General features: G+C 39.5%; 1 protein-coding gene across 1 annotated transcript; it reads right to left on the minus strand.

The window, feature by feature from the left end:
• Positions 1-61: 61 nt before the first annotated feature.
• LOC133558436 (polyadenylate-binding protein 1A-like) lies at positions 62-27,338 on the minus strand. The gene is made up of 13 exons (XM_061909819.1): positions 27,173-27,338; positions 17,446-17,639; positions 17,255-17,370; positions 11,305-11,444; positions 11,132-11,226; positions 10,905-11,042; positions 9,053-9,148; positions 8,645-8,993; positions 3,402-3,512; positions 3,188-3,330; positions 3,037-3,121; positions 2,705-2,835; positions 62-127 (listed from the first exon to the last, which is right to left on the minus strand). Exons 1-13 carry the CDS (start codon positions 27,336-27,338, stop codon positions 62-64), a joined length of 1,830 nt encoding a protein of 609 aa, XP_061765803.1.
• Between the last annotated feature and the right edge of the window lie 305 nt (positions 27,339-27,643).

Raw genomic sequence — 27,643 nt, forward strand, 5'->3', positions numbered from 1 at the left:
TGAAATAATAATCACAGCTGCTTTAATAGCCAGCTAGAGAGTAGCACTTTACCTCAGATTGTCAGTAGGTCTTTCGGGTCAACTCCTTGGCCTGGTGGGCCTCAAGCACCGCCACGGCCTCGCCCACCTGACAGGAAAATAACACATTTAAACACTTTTTCAGGGGTATTAGTTGAATCATATTGTACATTTTGGTTATCAATTTCCATTAATTTTAAGTTAAGCTTTGTGAAAGTCTGGTGTTTGATCACCAATGGTAGTATGACATCAATACATTGATATTTTTCAGTTTTCTTTTATGTTAGTTTTTATGAATCTGTTTTTTGTTGTTGCTGCAAAACAAAACAAGTTCACAGGTGCATACTTTCCCATGAAGGACAAATGAAGTATTAGGCTTTTATTATGACAAATATAAAAGAGCCAACTGAATCAATAAAATGTAAAATGACATAAAATGTGACATTTATTAAAATAATAAATTAATGAAATCGTAATAAAATCAGAAATAATTATATTCAGGCTATTCGTTTATATTTTTCATGACCTATTTAGGACCTTTTAAAAACAGACAAGATAACGTTTAAAAATACATCAATGAAATGTTGCAGATTTTACAAATTAAATGTATTTTATATTTTTAATTCTGCAGCGCATTGCATGTAAAGGAACCTGTCAAGACACCCATCAAGACGTGGCGGGCAAGACGATTGATCTGATTGGTTAACGCAGGGAAACGTAAGCCACGCAGAAAACCACAAATGCCTTTTACAAAAATAAAAAAGTTCAATATATTGATTTCAGAGGCCCATTTGATAAATTACTATTAAAATACTATTAATCAAATGGTGCAATATTTTAAGTTTTTTTTTTTACCGTAATTTGATGAGTTTCCTCCATTATACATGATTTTTACTACAAATGTTTTTTATTTTTTTACTTAAAATTTTACAATTTCAATTTCTAATTCGTACCCAATGCCAAACTGATTATTTTGGGTACATATTTTTTGGATTTTCTATGTTGGAATATTTTAAACAACTTCAACCCTAAATAAAAATTCCAAACCCTTTTTTTCCCTAATTTTTTATATATTTAACCTTTTGAAGGCCTCGCCCAAATGATGTCACAGTTGTCAATTAGTGTAAATTTGCACACAATTTGTGATTTCCCTAATTCAACCTGTGACATAATCTGATCGAAATGTAAAAAAAACAGTTAACATGTTTGATATTTTTTGTTTAGGACCTAAGTTTATTAGAAATTTGAGCAAAAAACTATCGTAAATTCTAAACTATAAGATGATACTTTTTTCCTATGCTTTGCACCCCGTGGAATATAAAACGATGTGGCTAATTTAAGGATTTTTCTTCGCTGACTGATGTAATGCAAATAGTTTTCATAAAACACAAGCAAAGACACTGAACATGTGTGTTGCGGGTTGAAAGTTTACAGTATTTCCTTTTAGTGCTTTAAACTTGAAGTACCATTCCATCTTCTCGTCGTCTATAGCGTTTCTATTCATATGGATTCTTCAATCATTACCCCGAGTCACTTTCTAAGTTTTACAATATAACTAAAACCATTCATACTTACTAAAAACTGTCTCATGTGTGATGTTTGTATGAGTGTTTTCATGCATGTTTGCACGTGCTATCGTAATGTAATCAAGCGACCGTTGTTAGTATTAGCTAATATGCTAACACATTTACGAATGTCTGTGTTAGTATTATTAACTTACAATGGCATTATTCTTTTTGTATTGTTTCAGTTTCACAAATTCCAGAGTAAATCTACCAAGACGTCCTTGTTGTAACGGTACCGGGTCATGACGGTGATAGAGGTCGTTTTTCCAGGAAGCGGCGGAACAACAGGAAGCAGCTAACAGGTAAGAATGATTTATTCTTCAAATAAACAATACAAGTGTGCATATAGCCCCGGAAGCTAACGGGATTGCTACCCAGGAAAAACTAAGGCAGAACTTAGCACAAGAAGCAGTTGCATGAGAGCAAACAACAGCACCAGGATGAGTGAGGCAAAAAGGCAGGAATAAATAGTTTTCGGATTAGTGCTCTGCAGCAGGTGACCGTGCTGAACACTAATCAGAGGCAGGTGAAACTAATCAGCACCTATGATAACCAAAACACAAACCCAGGGGTGCTCAAGACAGGAACTGAGGGAGTTCAAAACTAAACAGAACATGATCAAGGCAACAGATCAAAACACTTGAGTATGTTTAGCTGATTGGAGAGCTAGTTTCCGCAGTTAGTGGGTCCATGACAATAACTTCTGTTTTGTTTGATTAGCCATTTTACTGCCATGTTACAGGCACTGTTTGGCAACAATTAAGATATGTATATAAATATTTACAAAATCATTTCAACACGTATATATCTGTGGCTAATAGTCTGGTGCGGTTATCATATGGAAATCTATTTTTTCATCCAAAATTTAGTGTCTGCAGCTTACCGGTGTGCTCAATAGTCCGGAAAATAAGTAAACAAAAAAAACAAAAAAAGATGTTTTTACACTTTAAAAACTTAGTGCTTTTATGTCCACTTTGGCTTTGAGGATGACTTAACTGTCCTATTTGAAACATTTTGAAACGTTGTGTTGAGCGTTTGGGATGTGACATTTAAACAAATATGATTAGGAGGTACTCTCTGTACATCTTGCTTGGTTATCAGGAATCGGGAGAAGCTCTGACCTTTGAGCGGAGAGACTCAGGTGACTCCAGCATGTGGAGCAGTTCAGAGTTGTCGATTTCCAGCAGCATGCCGGTGATCTTCCCTGCCAGGTGTTGATACATGTTCTGTATGAGTGGGAATAAACACTCACCTGTCAGAGGTAAGCAGGTAAGAACTTGTTAAATGTAAATAGGTAGTATATTGCATAACACAGCAGCAACAGAACCAATGTTGTAATAGCAGCTTGTTGTTCACGTTCAGTTAGATTACCTTATTGAGTCACATGGAAGGGTCAATATATTTGAAGTGGCTTTCAACCACTATAATACATTTTGTTTAATTGGAGTCTTACCCAGCATCTGCTTCTGCTCCAATGGAGGCGCAGCAGCCAGCACGGTTGCAGTCAAAGGCTTCTGCACCTGAGCGTGGACGGCGGGCTGAGAGAGGGACAAGCGAGTCAGAAAACCCACACAAGGAGGCAGCCAACGTGCTCCTTTAAACACCTGCTGCACCGACATCTCCCCTTGCGGTTGAACATGTTGCACGTGATCCTGAGGGCTGTGGGCGGCTCCAGGGTATTTGTACTGAGGGATGCCATACAAGGGGGTGACTGGTGAGGTGGGCCGCGGGCTGAGAGTCTGAGTTCCTGCCAGGACACAAAATGCATTCAGGCCCAAGGTTGCGCACACTGTGATCGATGATGAATGCTGGACTGACCTACACGCTGGCTGGCCATGATACGAGGCACTTGGGAGGCAGGGCGTAGGCTGTTAAAGGCCGGGGGGCTTGGTGCGGACGGGTGCATGGCACCAGGGTGGTTCTGGTAGTCTACGCAAGCACACAATCAGCAATTCATCATATTAGCTGTTGTTTTGCTGTATTGCCAATTTCTATCAACAAGCTATTGAAATGTGGTGCAAATCTGCATAAAAGGTGTGTGCAGTAGGATTTTTTTCTGACTTTTGTCTTTATTGTCCATTTGAGTTGGGGTAAGTGGTGGAGTGTGACTCCACTACCTGGGCGTTGGGACGGGTATCGTTTATATTTGAATCAAATCAGTATTTTAAAAATGACTGGCGCTAAAACGGTGCTTAAACCATTGGAAAATATGCACATATTTCTGACTAGAATTTTGTGGCATTGCAGTGGAATAATTCAATTACATGAATTTAATACCTAAGTAATACAAACCCCGTTTCAATATGAGTTGGGAAATTCTGTTAAATGTAAATATAAACGGAATACAATGATTTGCAATTCTTTTTCAACTTATATTCAATTGAATGCACTACAAATACAAGATATTTGATGTTCAAACTCATAAACTTTATATATTTTTTTGCAAATAATAACTTAGAATTTCATGGCTGCAACACGTGGCAAAGTAGATGAGAAAGGGCATGTTCACCACTGTTTCATCACCTTTTCTATTAACAACACTCAATAAACCTTTGGGAACTAAGGAGATATTTTTGAAGCTTTTCAAGTGGAATTCTTTCCCATTTTTGTTTGATGTTCAGCTTAAGTTGTTCAACAGTCCGGGGTCTCCGTTGTGTTATTTTAGGCTTCATTATGCGCCACACATTTTCAATGGGAGACAGGTCTGGACTACAGGCAAGCCAGTCTAGTACCCGCACTCTTACTATGAAGCCACGCTGTTGTAACAAGTGACTTGGCATTGTCTTGCTGAAATAAGCAGTGGCATCCATGATAACGTTGCTTGGATGTCAACATATGTTGCTCCAAAAACTGTATGGACCATTCAGCATTAATGGTGCCTTCACAGATGTGTAAGTTACCCATGCCTTGGGCACTAATGCACCCCCATACCATCACACATGCTGGATTTTCAACTTTGCACCTAGAACAGTCCTGATGGTTCTTTTCCTCTTTGGTCCGGAGGACACCACGTTCACCGTTTCCAAAAAACAATTTGAAATGTGGACTCGTCAGACCACAGAACACTTTTCCACTTTGCATCAGTCCATCTTAGATGAGCTTGGGCACAGCGAAGCCGGCTGCGTTTCTGGGTGTCGTTGATAAATGGCTTTGGCTTTGCATAGTAGTTTTAACTTGCACTTACAGATGTAGCGACAAACTGTAGTTACTAACAGTGGTTTTCTAGAGTGTTCCTGAGCCCGTGTGGTGATATCCTTTACACACTGATGTCGCTTTTTGATGCAGTACCGCCTGAGGGAACAAAGGTTCGTTATATCACAAAGGTTCGTTATATCATCGCTTACGTGCAGTGATTTCTACAGATTCTCTGAACCTTTTGATGATATTATGGACCGTAGATGTTGAAATCCCTAAATTTCTTGCAAATGCACTTTGAGAAACGTTGTTCTTAAACTGTTTGACTATTTGCTCACAAAGTGGTGACCGTATCCGAATCCTTGTTTGTGAATGACTCAGCAGTACCGCCTGAGGGATCAAAAGTCCGTAATATCATCACTTACGTGCAGTGATTCCTCCAGATTCTCTGAACCTTTTGATGGTATTACAGACCGTAGATGGTGAAATTCCTAAATTTCTCGCAATAGCCCGTTGAGAAATGTTTTTCTTAAACTATTTGACAATTTGTTCACAAAGTGGTGACCGTTTCCGAATCCTTGTTTGTGAATGACTCAGCATTTCACGGATGCTGCTTTTATACCCAATCATGGCACCCACCTGTTCCCAATTGGCCTGCACACCTGTGGGATGTTCCAAATAAGTGATGAGAATTCCTCAACTTTTTGAGTATTTATTGCCACCTTTCCCAACTTCTTTGTCACGTGTTGCTGGCATCAAATTCTAAAGTTAATGATTATTTGCAAAAAAAAAAATGTTTATCAGTTTGAACATCAAATATGTTGTCTTAGTAGCATATTCAACTGAATATGGGTTGAAAATGATTTGCAAATCATTGTATTCCGTTTATATTTACATCTAACACAACTTCCCAACTCATACGGAAACGGAAGGTTTGTACATTCACACATGAGAAATGAAATGAAAAGTGGTGCCGGTGCTAAATCATTGCTCAAAGAGAAACATGCACATTTTTGTAATACAACAGTGTCTTTTTGATAAAGTTGTGTGACATTCAAGATAAACAGACTACCAATTTTCAAGTCCAAGTCCCATCTTAAAACTCATTTGTATACTCCAGCCTGTAAATAGACCCCTTTTAGACCAGTTGATCTGCCGTTTTTCATTTCTGCTCTGCCCCTATCCCTCGTGGAGGGGGGGTGGGCACAGGTTCGGTGGCCATGGATGAATCGAAACCCGGGATGGACCGCTCGCCTGTGTATCGTTGGGGACATCTCTGCGCGGCTGCCCTTTCTCCGCTCGGGATGGTCTCCTGCTGGCCCCACTATGGACTGGACTCACACTGTTATGTTAGCTCCACTATGGACTGGACTTTAACAATATTATGCTAGATCCACTCAACGTCCATTGCACCTGTCGCCCTGGGGGGTACGGGAGGGGGGTGTTTGGTTCACTCACATCTGCGATCCTTTCCAAGGTTTCTCATTGTCATCCCACTAGGTTGAGTTTTTCCTTGCCCTGATGTGCATCAGAACCGAGGATGTCGTGGCTTGTGCAGCCCTTATGCCCGGAGCTGGACTTCCTACTACACGCATTTTTAATTTTTCTCCACTCGAGGATTATATTTCAGAGTCCCTGGCAGCCAGACGTATTCGGCCATCATCTTTCCTGCACAGTGCGGGCTTTTTTTTTGTTGACAAGAAAGATAAATTGCTTTGACTTTGTGTGGATTACCGTGACCTTAATGACATTGTGTATCAGTTGGGGACATCTCTACGCTGCTGATCCGACTCCGCTTGGGATGGTTTCCTGTGGACGGAACTCTCGCTGCTGTCTTGGATCCGCTTTGAACTGAACTCTCGCGGCTGTGTTGGAGCCACTATGGATTGAACTTTCACAGTATCATGTTAGAACCGATCGACATCCATTGCTTTCGGTCGCTTAGAGGGGGGGTTTGCCCACATTTGAGATCCTCTCCAAGGTTTCTCATAGTCAACATTGTCACTGGCGTCCCACTGGGTGTGAGTTCTCCTTGCCCACTGGGTGTGAGTTTTCCTTGCCCTTATGTGGGTTCTTCCGAGGATGTCGTAGTCATAGTGGTTTGTACAGTCCTTTGAGACATTTGTGATTTAGGGCTATATAAATAAACGATTGATTGATTGATTGATTACCATTAAGAATAAGTATTCTCTTCCGCTGAAAAACATTCTGCCTTTGCACCCCACCACTCAGCCACAATGTTTTCCAAACTCGACCGACGACCTCGATCTTTCTTTTTGCACTTTGAAACTTATTTTTGAAAAGTGAAAGGGTTTGCAAATACAACCTCACCCGCCATCGGTGCTGTTATGAGGGCTGTTGTTGGTCGGCAATAAAGTTTAAAAAGATCGTCAGACTCGTGTGTTTTTGAAATGTTTTTTATTATCAATTTTTACATACATGCAAACCATACGGAAGCATCGCTACATTGCTTACAAGATCTTACCTGTACAGTATCTAAGCCACGCACTTGTTGCTGAGTCTGAATTCATTTAGCACCGTAATGAAGCATAAATAACGACTACAGTTTTTGGCCTGGTTACTACTGTTTCCATAATAGCACTGGTGCTGATGTAACGGGGTTTCGGATCTCAACTTGTAATGAAAAATATTAATGTACTTTTTTATGTCTATTACAAACTGCGGTATTACCGTGAAAAGCATATTCTGTGAAAAGCACATTCTGACCAGAGAATGACCTTGTCCGCATAACTCATTGTGAAACTATCTTTTCTCCCTTCTCGTTGTTTGACTTCTTCATTCTAGTTAACAGCGCACCATTGTCTAACTGGCCGGTACTTACGCTGTTGTGTCATAAACTCTCTTCCCCTCCCAAACTGTGCTTGCTCTCCCCTCCCATCCGGTATTGAGTGTAAACAATGCATCCCTCCCTTGGAACACACACTCTCTGTAATGCTTGTCATGTGTGACTTATGTCTATTGAGCAGGTTGAGCCATTCAATACATCTAAGAAAGACAATGTGAATTTAAAAAAACACTTATTGTACCAAGTCTTCAATTTAAGAATCAGATTGAATATAAATAGGGCTTGTTATATGAACCTTGTCTCAGTGTACAAAGGTTTTATTCATCCATTGTGTGCCTCGCAGCACAGCCATTTTGTGCCCGGTAGCACATCCATTGTGGGAGGGCCGGTTGCTCTCGGTGCTCATTGTCACTTCAACAGTGCTGCCGAGAGCTACTGTGCTCAGTGCTACTTTGCGTGCTTTTTACAGCATTGTTATGAGTCTCAAGAAAGCCATGGACAAGAGATGTGTGGTTTTAAAAATTTCCGGAACAGAACCAGCATCACCTGCGTTGTACGACGCTGCTCCCTCCCATCCCCTTTTCTTCTGCTGCACGCCAAAAAGATCACCCGACAAGGTAAAGTGGATCTGGCTGTTCCAAGGAGTTTTGGGATTTGAAGATGTGAGTGCACCACAGGCATAGTGACATTGTGTGTGTGTGTGCGTGCGTGCGTTGGCAGAGTTAGTTGTTGTTTTAGTTTTGTTATTAAATAGAAAGCTGATCCATCAATCCTCTTTGTTATGTTTGTTTTATTTACGGTATATACAGCGCTTTATTTTGCATTCAAAGTGTACACATTTTTACTAAAATATAGACTTTTGTCGAGGCCGGAACCCATTATTAATATTTATATTGTTTTTTTATGGAGAAATTTGCTTCAATATACAAACTATTTGATTTACGAACCCTGTTCAAGACATTAAGTTCGTAAATCACAGTTCCACTATACTCTAATGTGCATTACTGCCATCTACAGGATGTGAATGGCAATCTCAATACTAGTATATAAAGATTTAGCATAATCTGTTTTGAAGGACGTAAAAGAGTAAAATGATTGATTTTCCATGTGTGTGACTTACCTGGAGTGGTCCAGCGTGGGCTCGGGCAAAGCTGGGTCATCTGGGCGGCGGCTGGAAAGTAAGGAGCGCGGCTTTGCGGCTGTGCTATCGGCGTTGCAATGTAGTAGCCAGCGCCCGGCATTGCCTGGTAGGGGTTGATGACCTGGCCGGACCGCACACTGGCCATGCGCCGCATGTACTGGTTGCTGAGATACACCTGCCGCTCCTCTTTCCGCTGGGCCAGGGCCACGTACAGTTGCTGGGTGCCCAACATGCGCCCGCTCATTTCCGCCACTGCCTTGCTGGCCTCCTCCGGGGAGGAGAAGCAGACGAAGCCGAAGCCCCTGCTGTGTCCGCCGTCGGTCATCACCTGAAAGGAAAACGATCAGTCAGCAATTATTTACAAATGGGCGGTCAAGAGGGGGTTACCTTGGCGCTAGTTATAATACCAAATGGCGCAAACTCTTTTCGCAGGCGGTCGTCGTCGATGCCATCGTCGAGGTTCTTCACATATAAGTTGACGCCCTGCAAGGTTAAACCATCAATTTGACAATTAAATGCAAGAGCTACAGAGTTGGGCGATACCGCCAAATTTGATCCGATGTCAAGTATATATAGGGCCAGTCTTAATGATACTGACACTATTTTACTTGCTACCCTGTATTGTTATTGTAACCTTCTCATTTATTTCATGTCATTACAATAGTGTATAATCTACCTGTTTGCTACTTTCATATTTTTTTTCTTTTTAAAAAATGTTCTTTATTGTTTTTATTGATACACTCATTTGATTTTATTTCATTTTTATTTGATATGTTTTTTTTTTTATATTTTATTTTAAGGGGCGATAGGTTAGGGGTAGGACCACGATAAAAAAATAAAAATAATCCAAACATAACTTGAGTTCATCTATACGCTTTGTAGTACTGCATTATTGATCCTCAGTAAAGCGCTCAAAAAAATAAAAACCTTATTTGTGAACAATTTAACAATGCAAGGATATATAATGTTGTGAATTTCCCACCATTATTATACACAGATAAGTTGAAATGCATGGAAAACTCGGACCAAAAAATTTACAATATCAATCAATTTTCTACCGCTTGTCCCTTTTGGGGTCGCGGGTGGTGCTGGAGCCTATCTCAGTTGTATTCGGGCAGGAGGCAAGATACACCCTGGACAAGTCGCTACCTCATCATAGGGCCAACAAAGATAGACAACATTCACACTCACATTCACACATTAGGGCCAATTTAGTGTTGCCAACCAACCTATCCCCAGATGCATGTCTTTGGAGGTGGAGGAAGCCGGAGTACAAGGAGGGAACCCAAGCAGTCACGGGGAGGACATGCAAACTCCACACAGAGAGATCCCAAGCCTGGGATTGAACCCAGGACTAGTCAGGACCTTCGTATTGTCAGGCACATGCAATAAATTAATACCTCTGAGAAACACCTAAAAAGGTTTATGTTAAAACAGGGGTAGGGAACCTATGGCTCTAGAGCCAGATGCGGCTCTTTTGATGACTGCATCTGGCTCTCAGATATATCTTAGCTGACATTGCTTAACACGATAAGTAATGAATAATTCCGCTGGTAATCACAGTGTTAAAAATAACGTTCAAATTATAAAAAATGTTCATGCATTTTAATCCAACCATCCGTTTTCTATTGCACCTGTTCAAGATGTTGCATTAATGGTAAGAAGTATTATATTTATTATTGGTTAGCTTTAGAATAACAATTTTATTAAAAAGAATATGAGACTTATTACACTCTAAAAATGTTGGTCTTAAAAATGCACACATCTAGTTGTATTCAGTGTTAAAAAATATTATATGGCTCTCACGGAAATACATTTTGCAATATTTGGCTTTCATGGCTCTCTCAGCCAAAAAGGTTCCCGACCCCTGTGTTAAAATATATAACTACTGGAATATTATTAATTTACTTATTATGAATTAATCTAGTGATTATAAAGAGTAACATTTTGCTATGTAACACCCATATGTCCCCAAGACCAACTTTCAAAGAAAGAGGACCCTGCTAGAATACTTTAATGGACATGCAGCAGCTTGAGCAAGATAAAGAAAAAACTGTTTTTCTATCTTGCTAAGTTATTTCAGGTATGGTTGAAGGCAAATTGAATACATTAAGTAAACGACAGTAGGCCAAGAAAAAAATGGTTTCAGGGAATAAAAGAAGCTCCGGACTGAATTGTGCGAGGAAGACTTTGGAAACATCTGCACTAACAGGTATAGAGAAAGAAGCGATGGACCTACTTGGTAGCGGGAGAAGCGCTCTTGCTTCATCTGTTCAAAATTACTCTGCAGCTCAGCCTCACGCTCCATCTTCTTTTGGGCACGGTTGACATAGATCGTCCTGCCATGCAACTCCTTCCCGTTCATCTCATCCACTGCCTGATAAACGGCCCATGGTGACTTATAATAATAATAATAATTATAATAATAATAATGGGTGGTCATATCCACAATAAAACCAAACTCACCCTCTGGGCGTCCTCATGCCTCTCGAAGCTGACAAAGCCGAATCCGCGACACAACCCGCTCTCGTCCCTCATGATGCGGACACTGGCTATGCTTCCTGGGCGATACAATAGATGGAATCAATAAAGTGCGCGAGGGCCCGTAGCGGTTTGGACTTGCACGGGACCTAACTGACCATATCTATTGAAAAAGGCCCTCAGTTTCCTCTCATCCACGTCTTCACCAAAGTTTTTGACGTAAACATTTGTAAATTCTTTGGCCCGGGTGGCGAGTTCAGCCTTACGCTCTTTGAGGGATTTGAAGTGGCCCACAAATCTGTTTGATAGAAAGCAAAAATAAACTAAAGTGCAAGCTCAATAAAAGTAAACATTATTTAAAGGGTAAATTATTAATGTATAGTATTTTTTTTATCATTTTGATGAATATAGCTTAGAGTTACTAAAACCCCCAAATTCATGAGGGTCCAGTACAGTACCACAACATGCAAACAACTGTCCAAAAAAGTGAAATATTGTAAACCCTTGTTTATTGCTGTTACTTCCTTCCAGGCCTGACCGTAGAAGATACATGTCTGAAGTACAAATTATTAATCAGAAATCACATATTTTAATAACTAGAGCATAAAAAACTGTTTATGACCTTCTAAACACAGTTGTTACTTGTTAAACATTATGACAGCCCACTAAACATGAACTAACACCAGCATACTTTTCAGTGGCCACAATACAACATACATATACATATACATATACATATATATACACACACATATACATATACATATACATACATATATACACACATATATATATATATATATATACATATATATCAGTGTATATATATATATATAAGTGTATATATAAAGTATATATATATATCAGTGTATATATATATAAAGTATATATATATAAATATATATATATATACTTTATATATATATACACTGATATATATATATACACTGATATATATATGTATATATATATATATATATATATACTTTATATATACACTTATATATATATACACTGATATACATATGTATGTATATATATATATATATATATATATATATACAGTGTGTGAATGTGAGTGTGAATGTTGTCTGTCTATCTGTGTTGGCCCTGCGATGAGGTGGCGACTTGTCCAGGGTGTACCCCGCCTTCCGCCCGACTGTAGCTGAGATAGGCGCCAGCGCCCCCCGCGACCCCGAAAGGGAATAAGCGGTAGAAAATGGATGGATGGATGATATATATATATATATATATATATATACATACATATATATATATTAGTGTCTCATTCCAGCACGGCCTGACAGGTAAGCACCTCGCAGGGGAGAAGCCAGGGCAATGTTGGCAGGGTGAAACAGGGAAGACAACGCCCCACCCTTAGCCGCAGCATCGAGGGGCGGTACATTCCCCCCTACCTGTTAAATCAGCCTGAAGTGCCACCAGCTGTGCGGCCAGTTGGGGCCCAGCTACAAACCTTTCTTAACTCTGCCTCATTCAGGTCTGGCTCTCCTCAGTGTCAAGGCAGGTGCATCAGGCGGTAAGTGAGACAACCACTATTTCCCCACTAAAAACAATACTGGTGAAATATTTACTTATGTTGTGTTTCTATTGTTCATAGGCAATTACCTATGACCTTTAAGGACGTGTGCTGTGTGAAGGACTGAGAGCCCCGGGCGGGAGATATTTATGTTTGGTCACCTTAAGTTATGTTTATGTATGTTGTATTGTATGTTTTATATGTGTGTGTGTGTGTGTATATATATATATTATATATATAAGTTGCCACGTTGTGGAAATCGTAAATAAAAACAGAATACAATGATTTCCATATCCTTTTCAACCTATATTCAATTGAAAAGACTGCAAAGACAAGATACTTAAAGTTTTAACTGGTTTACTTCGGGGTTTTTTTGCAAATATTAGCTCATTTGGAATTTGATGCAACATGTTTCAAATAAGCTGGCACAAGTGCCAAAAAGACTGAGAAAGTTGAGGAATGCTCATCTCACACTTATATGGAACATCCCACAGGTGAACAGGCTAATTGGGAACAGGTGGGTGCCGTGATTGGGTATAGAAGCAGCTTCCATGAAATGCTCAGTCATTCACAAACAAGCATGGGGCGAGGGTCACCACTTTGTGAACGAATGTGTGAGCAAATTGTCGAACAGTTGAAGAACATTTCCCACTCAAACAGCTATTGCAAGGAATTTAGGGATTTCACCATCTACGGTCCATGATATCAAAAGTTTCAGATAATCTGGAAAAATCCCGGCAAGGCCGAAAATTCAACATTGAATGCCTGTGACCTTTGAACCCTCAGGCTGTAATGCATTACAAACTGACATCAGTGTAAGGATATCACCACATGGGCTCAGGAACACTTCAGAAAACATCTAACTACAGTTCTTCAATACATCTGTAAGTGCAAGTTAAAACTCTACTATGCAAAGCGAAAGCCATTCATCAACAGCACCCAGAAATGCCGCCGGTTACACTGGGGCCCGAGCTCATCAAAGATGGACTGATGCAAAGTGGAAAACTGTTCTGTGGTCTGACGAGTCCACATTTCAAATAGTTTTTGGAAACTGTGGACGTCGTGTCTTCTGGAACAAAGAGAAAAATAATCATCCGGATTGTTATAGGCGCAAAGTTCAAAAGCCAGCATCTGAGATGATATGGAGGTGTATTTGTGCCCAGGTAATGGGTAACTTACACATCTGTGAAGGCACCATTAATGCTGAAAGGTACATACACATTTTGGAACAACATATGTTGCCATTCAAGCAATGTTATCATGGACGCCCTGCTTATTTCAGCAAGATAATGCCAAGCCACGTGTTACTATAGCGTGGCTTTATAATAAGAGTGTGGGTACTAGACTGGCCTACCTGTAGTCCAGACCTGTTTCTTATTTAAAATGTGTGGTGCAATATAAAGCGTAAAATACTATAACGGAGACTCCAGACTGTTGAACAACTTAAGCTTTACATCAAGCAAGAATGGGAAAGAAGAAAGTGTTAAAAGGAAAGGCCATGTAACACAGTGGTAAAAATGCCACTGTGACATCTTTTTTGCAATGTGTTGCCATCAAATTCTTAGTTAATGATTATTTGCCAAAAAATATTAAGTTTCTCAGTTTGAACATTAAGTATCTTGTCTTTGCAGTCTATTTAATTGAATATAAGTTGGAAATGATTTGCTAATCATTGTACTGTATTTTTATTTACAAACTATACAACGTGCCAACTTCACTGGTCTTGGGTTTTGCATATATATATATTTTTTTATGTTTATTATTTAAAAGAAATAGAACCTTTGAATTGCTCTCTTTGAATTGGCCTCCTCAAATCAAAGATGTTTTGTACAATATTCTATGCATACATAAGCTTAACTCATCAAAATATTTTAAACACACTTGTCATGCATACTTAGGCCACCATCTTGTTGTAAACGCTGCACGTTTTATTTATAAAAAACACAAAAAGAACAGACGTTAATAGAAAGCAGGCAATAATTGGAAAGGTACTCGTCCCATGAACGTTGTTCAACTTGAATAATCATTGAATACCTGAGTAAATGGAAAGGTAGAAACATAACTCTTTGACCACGTGCTCATTTGTGAAAAGTACATTGCAAAACTTAGCCGCAACACAACCAATGTTGTAAAAGCCGTAAGGCACAAACTATTCAATCAGCATCTATTATGGAAGGTCAAAAGGGACAGTTTTAGAGCAATTATAATCAATGGAAATGTTTATTAATCACAAATGTAAGATTTGCAAGCTTCAGACCAAAGCAATCATTGACTAGATTTTTGTTAGCCTTACCACTGATGGGTTTTTACAGATAAAATAAAATCTTTAAGCGCTAACAGGTTCATGAAATCATTCATTTAATTGTGAAAGAAATAACAAGATCCTAAAATTAATACATAATTATTAAATGATTAAATAATCAAATATTGAATTAAATATTTAAACATTTTTTTACATTAAATAAATTAATGCCATATTTAAAAACACATGCATGTATTTATTTACAATTGACACATCCCCTGCGACCCCAAAAGGGAATAAAAGGTAGGAAATGGATGGATGGATGGACATTTAGAATTTATTCATGTCTAATTTTGTCCTATTTTACTCTCCATACTTAATATTGTTGTGTGCATTGTAAACAACACTGCAGTTACTTCAAACCAACAGCATGGTGGAAACAATTTTAAGCACATGCAGAGGTAAGTAAGGCTGCTCGTCATACCTCAAATCATCTAATGGGGTTTATTTTCAAAAAGTACAACAAGAGGGTACATTTGTCATGTTTTACGGTGCTGACTAGAGACAGGCGATCTGCATTTGTGAACAACAAAATGTACTCTATGATTAAAGTTTTGGAGCATTGAAAGTGCATGTACTATTTTATCCAAATAGGGATCGTAGTTCCAGAAAAGTAGAAGGTATTTTTGCTGCAAAGGGAGTACCTACTCCTGAAGTTCCAGCCATTTTGTCTACAAACCCCGTTTCCATATGAGTTGGCAAATTGTGTTAGATGTAAATATAATCGGAATACAATGATTTGCAAATGCTTTTCAACCCATATTCAATTGATTGCAGGACAAAGACAAGATATTTGATGTTCAAACTCATAAACTTTATTTATTTTTTTTTTGCAAATAATAATTAACTTAGAATTTCATGGCTGCAACACGTGCCATAATTGGTGGGAAAGGGCATGTTCACCACTGTGTTACATCACCTTTCTTTTAACAACACTCAATAAACGTTTGGGAACTGAGTAAACGAATTGTTGAAGCTTTGAAAGTGGAATTCTTTACAATTCTTGCTTGATGTACAGCTTAAGTTGTTCAACAGTCACGTTGTCGTATTTTATGCATCATAATGCGCCACACATTATTTGATGGGAGACATGTCTGGACAGCAGGCGGGCCAGGAAAGTACCCGCACTCTTTTACTACAAAGCCACGCTGTTGTAACACGTGGCTTGGCATTGTTTTGCCGAAATAAGCAGGGGTCCGTGATAACGTTGCTTGGATGACAACATATGTTGCTCCAAAACCTGTATGGAACATTCAGCATTAATGGTGCCTTCACAGATGTGTAAGTTACCCATGCCTTGGGCACTAATACACCCCTATACCATCACAGATGCTGGCTTTTGAACTTTGCGCCTATAACAATCCGGATGGTTATTTTCCTCTTTGTTCCGGAGGACACCACGTCCACTGTTTCCAAATATAATTTGAAATGTGGACTCGTCAGACCACAGAACACTTTTTCACTTTGCATCAGTCCATCTTAGATGAGCTCGGGCCCAGCGAAGCCGGCAGCGTTCATGGGTGTTGTTGATAAATGGCTTTCACTTTGCATAGTAGAGTTTTAACTTGCACTTACAGATGTAGCGACCAACTATAGCTACTGACAGTGGTTTTATGAAGTGTTCCTAAGCCCATGTGGTGATATCCTTTACACATGCAGTACAGCCTGAGGGTTCAAAGGTCCGTAATATCATCGCTTACATGCAGTGATTTCTCCAGATTCTCTGACCCTTTTGATGATTTTACAGACCGTAGATGGTAAAATCCCTAAATTCCTTGCAATAGCTCGTTGAGAAATGTTCTAAAACTGTTGGACAATTTGCTTACAAATTGGTGATCCTCGCCCTATCCTTGTTTGTGAATAATTTAACATTTCATGGCAGCTGCTTTTATACCCAATCTTGGCACCCACCTGTTCTAAATTAGCCTGCAAACCTGCGGGATGTTCCAAATAAGTGTTTGATGAGCATTCCTCAACTTAATTAGTATTTATTGCCACCTTTCCCAACTCTTTTGTCACGTTTTGCTGGCATCAAATTCTAAAGTTAATGATTATTTGCAACAACAAAAAAATGTTTATCAGTTTTAACATCAAATATGTTGTCTTTGTAGCATATTTAATAGAATATGGGTTGAAAATGATTTGCAAATCATTGTATTCCGTTTATATTGACATCTAACACAATTTCCCAACTCATATGGAAACGGGGTTTGTATATATGGAGTTACTTATCAGCAAAAAGTGCCAAAACTAAATAAACACAACTTACACTTTTCGGTCCTTGAGCAGCTTGCCGTTCATTTCCACAATAGCTCTCTCGGCCGACTCCTGAGTCTCAAAGTGCACGAAGCCGTAGCCTTTAGAGCCGTTCTCATCACACACCACCTTGGGGAGGGAAGACATCAGCGTGTACGCGACAAGAACTGCACTTTGAACAAAATGGTGTGGTATTGTTTCTACCTTGCCAGATAGGATGTTGCCAAAAAAGGAAAAGATGTCATACAGGACATTGTTGTCTATGGACTTGTCCAGGTTCTTGACAAAGATGTTGCCCACGCCACTCTTCCTCAGCGAGGGGTCCCGCTGCCACCACATGATGCGCATGGGCTTTCCCTTTATCAGGTCAAAGTTCATCGTGTCCAGTGCATGTTCAGCTGTAAAAATAAGACAGAATTCATAAAAAAATGCCTTTTTTCATGTGTAAGGTAAATGGTAAAAATGGGGTCTACTTGTATAGCGCTTTTCTACCTTCACGGCACTCCAAGCGCCTCGGCACTTTTTCCACATTCACCCATTCACACACTGATGGCAGGGGCTGCCATGCAATGCCTTAACCACGACCCATCAGGGGCAAAGGTGAAGTATCTTGCTTAAGGACACAACGGATGTGACGAGGTTGGAAGGTGGGGATCGAACCAGGAACCCTCAGGTTGCTGGCACGGCCACTCTCCCGAAAGCGCCACGACGTCCCATTTGTGCGCCCCAATGGCTTGTGGAAGACATGCTAGCATGGATCTCATGATTACAGAAATGATCAATGATTTATGACAAATTCTTGTACATTTGTTTTAAGACGGCCATGTTTAGCCAATATTTACCGTGAGTAACAAACCAGTCAGTTTGGTTAATCGTTGAGTGCCTAAACCAAAGGTCCATCCATCAATCCATTTTTTTACCGCTTATCCCTTTTTGGGATCGTGGGGGGTCGCCGGAGCCTATTTCAGCTGCGTTCGGGCGGAAGGCGATGTACACCCAGGAAAAGTCGTCACCTCATCACAGGGCCAACACAGATAGACGGACAACATTCACACTCACACATTAGGGCCAATTTAGTGTTGCCAATCAACCTATCCCCATGTGCATGTTTTTGGCGGTGGTAGGAAGCCGAAGTACCCGGAGGGAACCCACGCAGTCACGGGGAGAACACGCAAACTCCACACAGAAAGATACCGAGCCCGTGATTGAACCCCAGACCATTTAAGAACCTTCGTATTGTGAGGCACATGCACTAACCCCAAATCCACCGTGCTGCCCAACAGTGGATATATATATAAATAAAAATGTATAATAGCCTCATTAAACAATATTGATAGGAAACTCCTTGATTCAGTTTTTTTATTTTTACTTACAGATTGATGGATAACTTGCTTTCCTAGTTGCAGGATCAGATAATAAAAATGTGAACAACATATCGATTGGAAAAAATTTCTGTCAAAATGGAAAAAAGTACTACATGCATTTTGTCAGTGCTTTATTACTTTGCAGTGCTCCTAAATGACGTGGCGGGCCACATAAATTGAATGTGGTATATCACATAAACTTACGCGGGGGGGCACATAAAATAAAGTGGGATATCACATAACAAAATGTGGAAGGCCAAATATAATATAGCGGCAGGCTACTTTAAATAATGTGGCAGACTAGATGTGGCCCCCAGGCCTTGAGTTTGACACCTGTGGCCTTTTTTATGCTCTGAACTCACCATGTTCTCTGCTGGCTGTACTTATCCCACTAAGTAAGACTTACACTGTTTCAATGTCCATTTCTCTGTTGATGCAAATGTTGATGACTGAAGTACTGATATCAAACAAACCTTCCTCATCCCACCCCCGGATTGTAAAGAATGTAAATAATTCAATGATGATTAACTTGTGTGATGACTGTATTATGCTGATAATATATATTTGTACCATGAATTAATTAACGTGGACCCCGACTCAAACAAGTTGAAAAACTTATTGGGGTGTTACCATTTAGTGGTCAATTGTACGGAATATGTACTGAACTGTGCAATCTACTAATAAAAGTTTCAATCAATCAATCAATCAATGAAACAAAGACTCAATTGTTACTGAATGTTTTTTTTTTGTATCATGTATGAGTAAAACTAGGCCACTACTAGACTGACTATACGTCCTCTTTTCCCCGGACATGTCCTCCTTTGCGGGCCTGTCCGGGGTGTCCGGGCAGGGTTTCTTAAATGCCTCAAATGTCCGGGGTTTTGTGTAAAGGTTGCGTGTATTTTCAATGTACGTATAAGGTTAAGAGGGGTTAATACCAAAACAAATTGTGAAGGTGTGCGCACGCAGCAATATTCGTGAAGGAGGGGCAGAGACAGAGGTAGCAAGAGAGCGAGGTAGCAGGTTGATTGTCAATCAAAGCATACTTGTTCAACAGCCGTACAGGTCACACGGTTTCTTAAATGCCTCAAATATCCGGCGTTTTGTGTCAAGGTTGCGTGTATTTTCAATGTACGTATAGGGTTAAGAGGTGTTAATACCAAAACAAATTGTGAAGGTGTGCGCACGCAGCAACATTCGTGAAGGAGGGGCAGAGACAGAGGTAGCAAGAGAGCGAGGTAGCAGGTTGATTGTCAATCAAAGCATACTTGTTCAACAGCCGTACAGGTCACACGGTTTCTTAAATGCCTCAAATATCCGGCATTTTGTGTCAAAGTTGCGTGTATTTTCAATGTACGTATAGGGTTAAGAGGTGTTGATACCAAAACAAATTGTGAAGGTGTGCGCACGCAGCAACATTCGTGAAGGAGGGGCAGGGACAGAGGCAGCGAAAGCGCAAGGTAGTAGATTTATTGTCAATCAAGGCATACTTGTTCAACAGCCATACAGGTCACACTGAGGGTGGCCGTATAAACAACTGTACGACTGTTACAAATATGCTCCACACTGTGAACCCACACCAAACAAGAATGGCACACACATTTCGTAAGAACATCCGCACCTTAACAACATAAACACAACAGAACAGATAAATGGTAAATGGGTTGTACTTGTAGAGCGCTTTTCAACCCTTTTTAAGGAGCCCAAAGCGCTTTGACAGTCTTTCCACATTCGCCCAATTACACACACATTCACACACTGACGGTGGGAGCTGCCATGCAAGGCGCTCACCAGGACCCATCAGGAGCAAGGGTGAGGTGTCTTGCCCAAGGACACAACGGACGTGACTAGGATGGGAGAAGGTGGGGATTGAACCATTAACCCTCAGATTGCTGGCACAGCCACTCTACCAACTTCGCCACGCTGGCCCCGGTTCGGTACTCAGAACCCCTTGCAACACTGACTCTTCTGGGATGCTACAATACATATACACCCCTGCTACAATGTCCATGGGACATTATTTATAAAGCAAGTTGAAGTATCATTGGCATATTTTCACCTAGACAAGGCCTTGGCGTGCTGCCCGGCTTGGCACGCATATACCGGTATGTGTCTTCTTTTTAGGATTTCAGAATATGGTCAGCCAAGCCACTACGGTACCAATGGAAGTTGCAAAAAAAGCAAACACGACTGACAAAAGTACGAGACGAGACGTCCATGTGGCTTTCTCTCTGTTCATCATTGCCTTTGCTACCAAGCCTTCAGCTAAGATAAAAGTGATATTCAATGTTCTATTCATCATTTATATGCATTTTATTGTGCTGAAATGTAGTATGACACTTGAAATGCTAAATGTTGGTATAGCTCGAAGAGTTAGCATACTTCCAAGAGGGTACAAAGTAACAGAGTCCATGATTATTAACTCAAAATGTATACAGTTAGCTAAAATGCTAGTATACAAAGTTAAGCATGGCAACAGGGGTACAACTAGCATACTTCTAAAATGGTGGCAAGTAACAAAATCCATCTTCTTTTGATTAAAGAGTAAAGTTAGCTAAAATGCTAGCATGCGAGTGTGAATGTTGTCTGTCTATCTGTGTTGGCGACTTGTCCAGGGTGTATCCCGCCTTTTGCCCGAATGCTGCTGATAGGCTCCAGCACCCCCCGCGAACCCAAGAGGGACAAGCGTTACAAAATGGATGGATAGATAATTGAATATTAAGCGTATGTGAAAGTTTGACTCCTACCTTCTTTACTTTCGTGACAACCTCCTTTAAGTTTTGCCTTCAATAAGAGGTATCAAGCAGCCAAATATAGATAAGTGTGTGAATAATGTTTTGCATTTTTCCCATCATACTTTGTAATGGATTTAAATGAGTGTTCTGATCTTTTTTATGTTGCATGGACGTTTTTTTTAATCACCATTGACGTTTTTTTTTTTTTTTATAATATCAACAAATTGTATTATATTGTGTTGTTTGACCATCATACTTGAAGGGGGAGTGGGGGGGGGGGGTTGTTTAGAGGGGTAGCGGGGTATGTGTATATCCATCAATCCATCCATTTTCTACAGCTTATTCCCTTTGGGGTCGCTTGTGCCTATCTCAGTTACAATCGGGCAGAAGGCGGGGTAAACCCTGGACAAGTCGTGACCTCATCGCAGGGCCAACACAGATAGACAGACAACATTCACACTCACATTCACACACTAGGGCCAATTTAGTGTTGCCAATCAACCTGTCCCCAGGTGTGTGTATATATATATATATATATATATATATATATATATATATATATATATATATAAATAATTTGTGCATAAATGAGTATATCCATTCAAGTTTACTTGTTCAATGGAGAGAAGTCTAATCTACAAAATTTGCAGGCAACATGCCCCTTTCCCTTCGAGCTGTCCTGGATGAACTGAAATTATTTTTTCCAATCATTTTTTAACTTGCAAGCGTACTTTTTCTTCTTGTCGTCGCCATGTCTCTTCTTCGTTCTTCTGCTTCGTCTCTTATGTTTTTGGACATTACTACTTGACGTAATTTTGAAGCAATGCATGATGGGAATCCGGATGTTGTGTGTCAGTGTATTAATGTGCCGCCTGGAATAAACACACTGAGAAATAGCTCCGTGCCTGCCTACTTTATGGGTTGTAGATAAACCTATGGATAACGGAAGCATATATAATAGTCTCCTTTTCAGATGAGAGATGACGCTAAAGGCAGTGCCTTTAAGGCACACCCCCAATATTGTTGTCAGGGTGGAAATCGGGAGAAATTCAGGAGAATGGTTGCCCCAGGAGATTTTCAGGAGGGGCACTGAAATTCAGGAGTCCCCTGGGAAAATTGGGAGGGTTGGCAAGTATGGTGACCATGTCTGTTAGAATTTTGTGTTGGTTTGATTTTCACCATGACCAGCAAAGGTTGTTGGCATTGGGTCATACAAGTAAATGCTGCACTTGTTTATTTTAATGCATGATATGTGGCCATAGATCTGAATAATTCATGTTGTCCACAACACGATGACAAAGCAGATTATAGATTGACTTTAAAGTTTATTGAAATTTCCCTGTTGCCAGATTCCTTACGTTTAAACCAGGGGTGTCAAACTCATTTTAGATCGGGGGCCACATGGAGAAAAATCTACTCCCAAGTGGGCCGGACTGGTAAAATCACGGCACGATAACTTAAAAGTAAAGACAACTTCAGATTGTTTTCTTTGTTTAAAAATAGAACAAGCACATTCTAAAAATTTACAAATGTTGTAGCAGTTTTGTACACATACACATTGCGATTAATAGCATTCTACCTTTATTTGTCGTCATTTACACTTTCAGAATAAATTATGTGATAATGTTCATCAGTCAACTCATTTGTGTTCATTTTCAATCAATCAAGATTAGAAAAATAATACAAACATCAAAAACAGGATTTTATTTATATAGTTTGCTCATTTTCCTCAACAGATGTACTAATGTTTTGTTTTTGTTTTTACATATGTAGCATCATCTGTTCTGTCTCCCTGTAATGTTTGTCTGATCTTGAATGGGATTGTGCTGAAAATTGTAATTTTCCTGAAGGAACTCTCCTGACGGAATAAATAAAGTACTATCTATCTATCTACAAAGATACAAATAATTGCTGTTGTGACATCTAGTGGACACATTTAGAACAGCAGTTTCTTTCATTCAAAAATTTCGGCTCATTTTAATACTTAGCAAACCCATCCCGCGGGCCGGGTAAAACCTGTTCGCGGGTCTGAGCCGAGAGTTGCTATCTCACACACACGATCTAAATCTGGACAGATATTTTTTTTCACAGACAAATCGTAATACGGACTGATAACATCAAACACGTACATGCAAATCTTTTTACACACACACACAAATTCTTGTATTTGTTATCTTGAGGACTTCTGAAAAATGCCGACCTCTTTAGGACCACCCTTTCTAGATAAAGACGTGCATTTACAACATTAATAATATATACATACGATGCACATATAAAAAGGCTTGTTGCGAAGATTGAGTTGAAAGAAAAACTTCCCAATTTCACAAGAAAAATTTAGAATTTTGGCAGTGTTATAAAAGTTGGAATTTTACTCAATAACAGTCGCAATTTTACAGGAATAGCTTAGATTTTTGGCAATTTTATGAAAATGGTTGTAAAGTTACTTGACAAAAGACAACATTTTATAAGAAAACTTTTGCCATTATTATTATCTATTACAATATTGCCAAAAACATTTTCGGGAATTTTACTTGGCAAAATTATGACGAAAAATTACACTATTTTACAAAACAACAAAAAAAATCGCAATTTTGTGATTAAGGTCAGAATTGTATAGAACAAATGTTGCCATTTTGCGTTAAAAAGTAGTAATCTTACATAAACAGGTAATAATTTTACGAGAAAATATTGCAATATTACAGAACCAGAATATGATATATTGTTCCCAACTTTATAAGGAAGAAGACGACACTTTGTGAGAAAAAGACAGCTTTTAATATTTTATTTCTATTTTTGTGTTTGCATTTGGTTTTTAATCTTTATTATTTACTTCAAAATATTTCAGTATATCTCTATATACTTTTTTTTATTTTTATTAATTTTCTTGGCCAGAGGTGGAGCACTTCAACTTTGTACACACCATAAATTTGATATGAGGAGGAGCACTTTTAAAACCCAGTCAATTTAAAAAATCCCTCCTTTTTGGGACCACCATAATTTTGATAGATTTCGCCACCAGACGTGTAAATGAGACCTCTATTTTTTTGTTTTTTGTAATGTGCTTAAGGCCAATGACAAACGAGTCACGGACCACAGATGGTCCCTGTGCCGAACTTTGTGCAACCCAGCTGTAAAAACTCACTGTTAATGGCCACTAGTCTTAGTAGCGTAGTGTATTTATTCATCTTATGGTCACATAAGGGACACGGGTTGTCTTACGTCAGCACCAGAAGTCGTAAAATCAGCTGTTCACCTGGCGGGTTTTTCCGGGATGAATAGGGAAGTCTTTCTTTTGCTGTTGTCTTGTTTTATCATATATTGCTGCCTTTGCACTTATCAATTTTTACTTTTGTATGTACATTAAATAAACAAAAAATCCTGACTTTGGGGCAATGTTCACAGACTCTATTATTTGGATCCCTATTAGATACAATGGCGTTCCGTACTGGGACCATGATTTCGGTCCTAACATGTTCACCGGTCCTTATATGGAAGGTACTTTTCCTTGTTGTCTCAAGAAGGGTGCAAATACAACACAAACACACACACACACACGCACACACACACACACACACACACACACACACTGAGGTACAGACCCACACATTAGTACACAGACATGTGAATTGGATAACACACGCACATATTAAGGTTTGCGTTTGCAATATTCCTTCCGTATTGGATACTTTGGTGAGCTAGTCAAAAGCACCCGGTTAGAGGCCACTGCATGATCTAGAGCAGAGGTGTTAAACATATGGCCCGAGGTTTTATCCGGCCCGCGGGATGAGTTTGCAATGTATAAAAATTGACCCAAAATTTTTGAATGAAAGAAACAGTTGTTACGTTTGTCCACAAGATGTCGCAATAGCAATTATTTGTATCTCTTTAGGTTATGCTACATATGTTCAAAATTAACCACAGGGTGCTAGTAAATCAGTCGGGAAAAATTATCAAACTACGTAAATAATAGGGGTGTGGGAAAAAATCGATTCGAATTTGAATCGCGATTCTCACGTTGTGCGATTCAGAATCGATTCTAATTTTTAAAAAATCTATTTTTTTTTTCAATCAATCCAACAAAACAATACACAGCACTAGCATAACAATGCAATCCAATTCCAAAACCAAACCTGACCCAGCAAAACTCAGAGCTGCAATAAACAGAGCAATTGAGAGGAGACACAAACACGACACAGAACAAACCAAAAGTGTTACGTCTGTGAGGCATAGTGCTGCCAAGTTCGTCCCTTCGTGGATGCGTCGAACGAGAACACAGCAAGAGGTAAGATATTATGATTTATTAATGTCACAAAAGGAGCTATGAACAATAATACCGGCACTAATAAAAAAACAAAGGACGCTAGCATGAAAGCTAGGACTACAAATAGAAAAACTAAACTGGCACGTAGGCACACAAAAAGGAAAAACAAAACATTTAGCATGAGAGCTAAGAATGAAACAAATGCTTAGCGTGAGAGCTCGCGAGAATAATAAAGAGTTGCGTGTAATCAAATTAGCATAGCAGACGTACCGTTGCGTGAGAGCAAATTTGGATCCCAGAATGATCAACAAAAGGAGGCAGGCTTATATAAGGGAGTAATCAAGTAGAAACAGGTGTGTGTAGAAACGAGGGGCAGGTGAACTAAATACGCTACCATGGTGACAAAGCAAACAGGAAATAAGGAGTCATACGGAGAGATCATACACAAAGGAGCAGTAAACAATAATGTGTAGGGATCCGAAAAGCGGATCTCAACAAAAAGTAGTGAAACAAAAATGAATATTAGCAACAACAGTATCAATATTAGTTATAATTTCAGCAGAGCAGTGATTAAAAATCCCTCATTGACATTATCATTGGACATATATAAAAAAACTTTAAAAAAAAGAACAATAGTGTCACAGTGGCTTACACTTGCATCGCATCTCATAAGCTTGACAACACACTGTGTCCAATGTTTTCCCAAAGATAAAATAAGTCATATTTTTGGTTCGTTTAATAGTTAAAACAAATTTGATAAAACATTGTCCTTTACAATTATAAAAGCTTTTTTTTTTAAATCTACTACTCTGCTGGAATGTCAGCAGACTGGGGTAGATCCTGCTGAAATCCTATGTATTGAATAAATACAGAATCGTTTTAAATTGGAAAAATATCGTTTTTGAATCGAGAATCGCGTTGAATCGAAAAAAAAAAAATTGTTTTAGAATCGAATCGCAACGCCAAGAATCGATATTGAATCGAATCGTGGGACACTCAAAGATTCGCAGCCCTAATAAATAACATTTTGTAATTTGATTTTGATATCATTTTTTTATCTTGATATATTTTGTCCAGGGTGCACGCCGCCTTCCGCCCGATTGTAGCTGAGATAGGCGCCAGCGCCCCCCGCCACCCCAAAACGGAATAAGCGGTAGAAAATGGATGGATATTGAAAATTAACGCCAATGAGTTGACTGATGGACATTATCACATAATTCATTTAGAAAATATAAATATAGAATATTATTAATCGCAACATGTAAGTGTAAAAAAAACAACATTAGGATTTGTACAATTTCAGAATGTGCTTTTTCTACTTTTAAACAAAGAAAACAATCTGAAGTTGTCTTTATTTTGAAGTTATCCTGCCGTGATTTTACCAGTCCGGCCCACTTGGGAGTAGATTTTTCTCCATGTGGCCGCTGATCTGGAAAAAAAAAATCATTTTTTTCTAAGCTATGTGGACTGTTTTGATGTCAAAAGTGGCATAAATTGAGGTTTAAATGATGAAGCAATGTTTAATATTTGGGGATTGTTGTCTTAAATCAGAAAAGATGGGTGTCATTTACCGTCTGCAAGCTGCTGGAAGTTAACGCAGGCGTAGCCCAGGGAGCGGCCGGTCATCATGTCCCGACACACCCGGATGGACAGGATGACCCCGACGCGGCTCAGCCTCTCATAGAGCATGGCCTCGGTCACGTCCAGGTGCAGGTCGCCCACGTACAGCGCGGCCATATACCTTTCTCTCTCTTTTTCTTTTTTCAAAATAAAATCCCCTCCTCCTAGCCCCCACATCAACAAAGTGATCTATACGCCGGTTCGCCCCGGGAAGGTCGCGCCGTCAGTTCCAAACCGATCCCCGGCGGGCCGGTACGAGTGCAGGATGATCACTTTCACCGTAACTTGGTCAAAATGTCTCATGTGTGCCGCCTCGACTAATTCAAACCAGAATAATAAACGAGCGGACGTGAACGCATCGCCAACGATGGCCGCTCAATTGGCGCTTTATTACAAGTGGTCATGTCCCATCATCAGAGGAA

This window comes from Nerophis ophidion, linkage group LG08 (genome assembly GCF_033978795.1).
Source record: "Nerophis ophidion isolate RoL-2023_Sa linkage group LG08, RoL_Noph_v1.0, whole genome shotgun sequence".
In the NCBI taxonomy this organism is placed as follows: domain Eukaryota; kingdom Metazoa; phylum Chordata; class Actinopteri; order Syngnathiformes; family Syngnathidae; genus Nerophis; species Nerophis ophidion.

Coding starts and splice junctions, on each gene's coding strand:
- LOC133558436 (XM_061909819.1), bottom strand. CDS start 27,338: ATGGCCGCGCTGTACGTGGGCGACCTGCACCTGGACGTGACCGAGGCC. Junction 8,994..9,052: donor GTATTATAACTAGCGCCAAG/GTAACCCCCTCT, acceptor TTTTCCTTTCAG/GTGATGACCGACGGCGGACA. Junction 3,331..3,401: donor CATGGCCAGCCAGCGTGTAG/GTCAGTCCAGCA, acceptor GTGTCCTGGCAG/GAACTCAGACTCTCAGCCCG.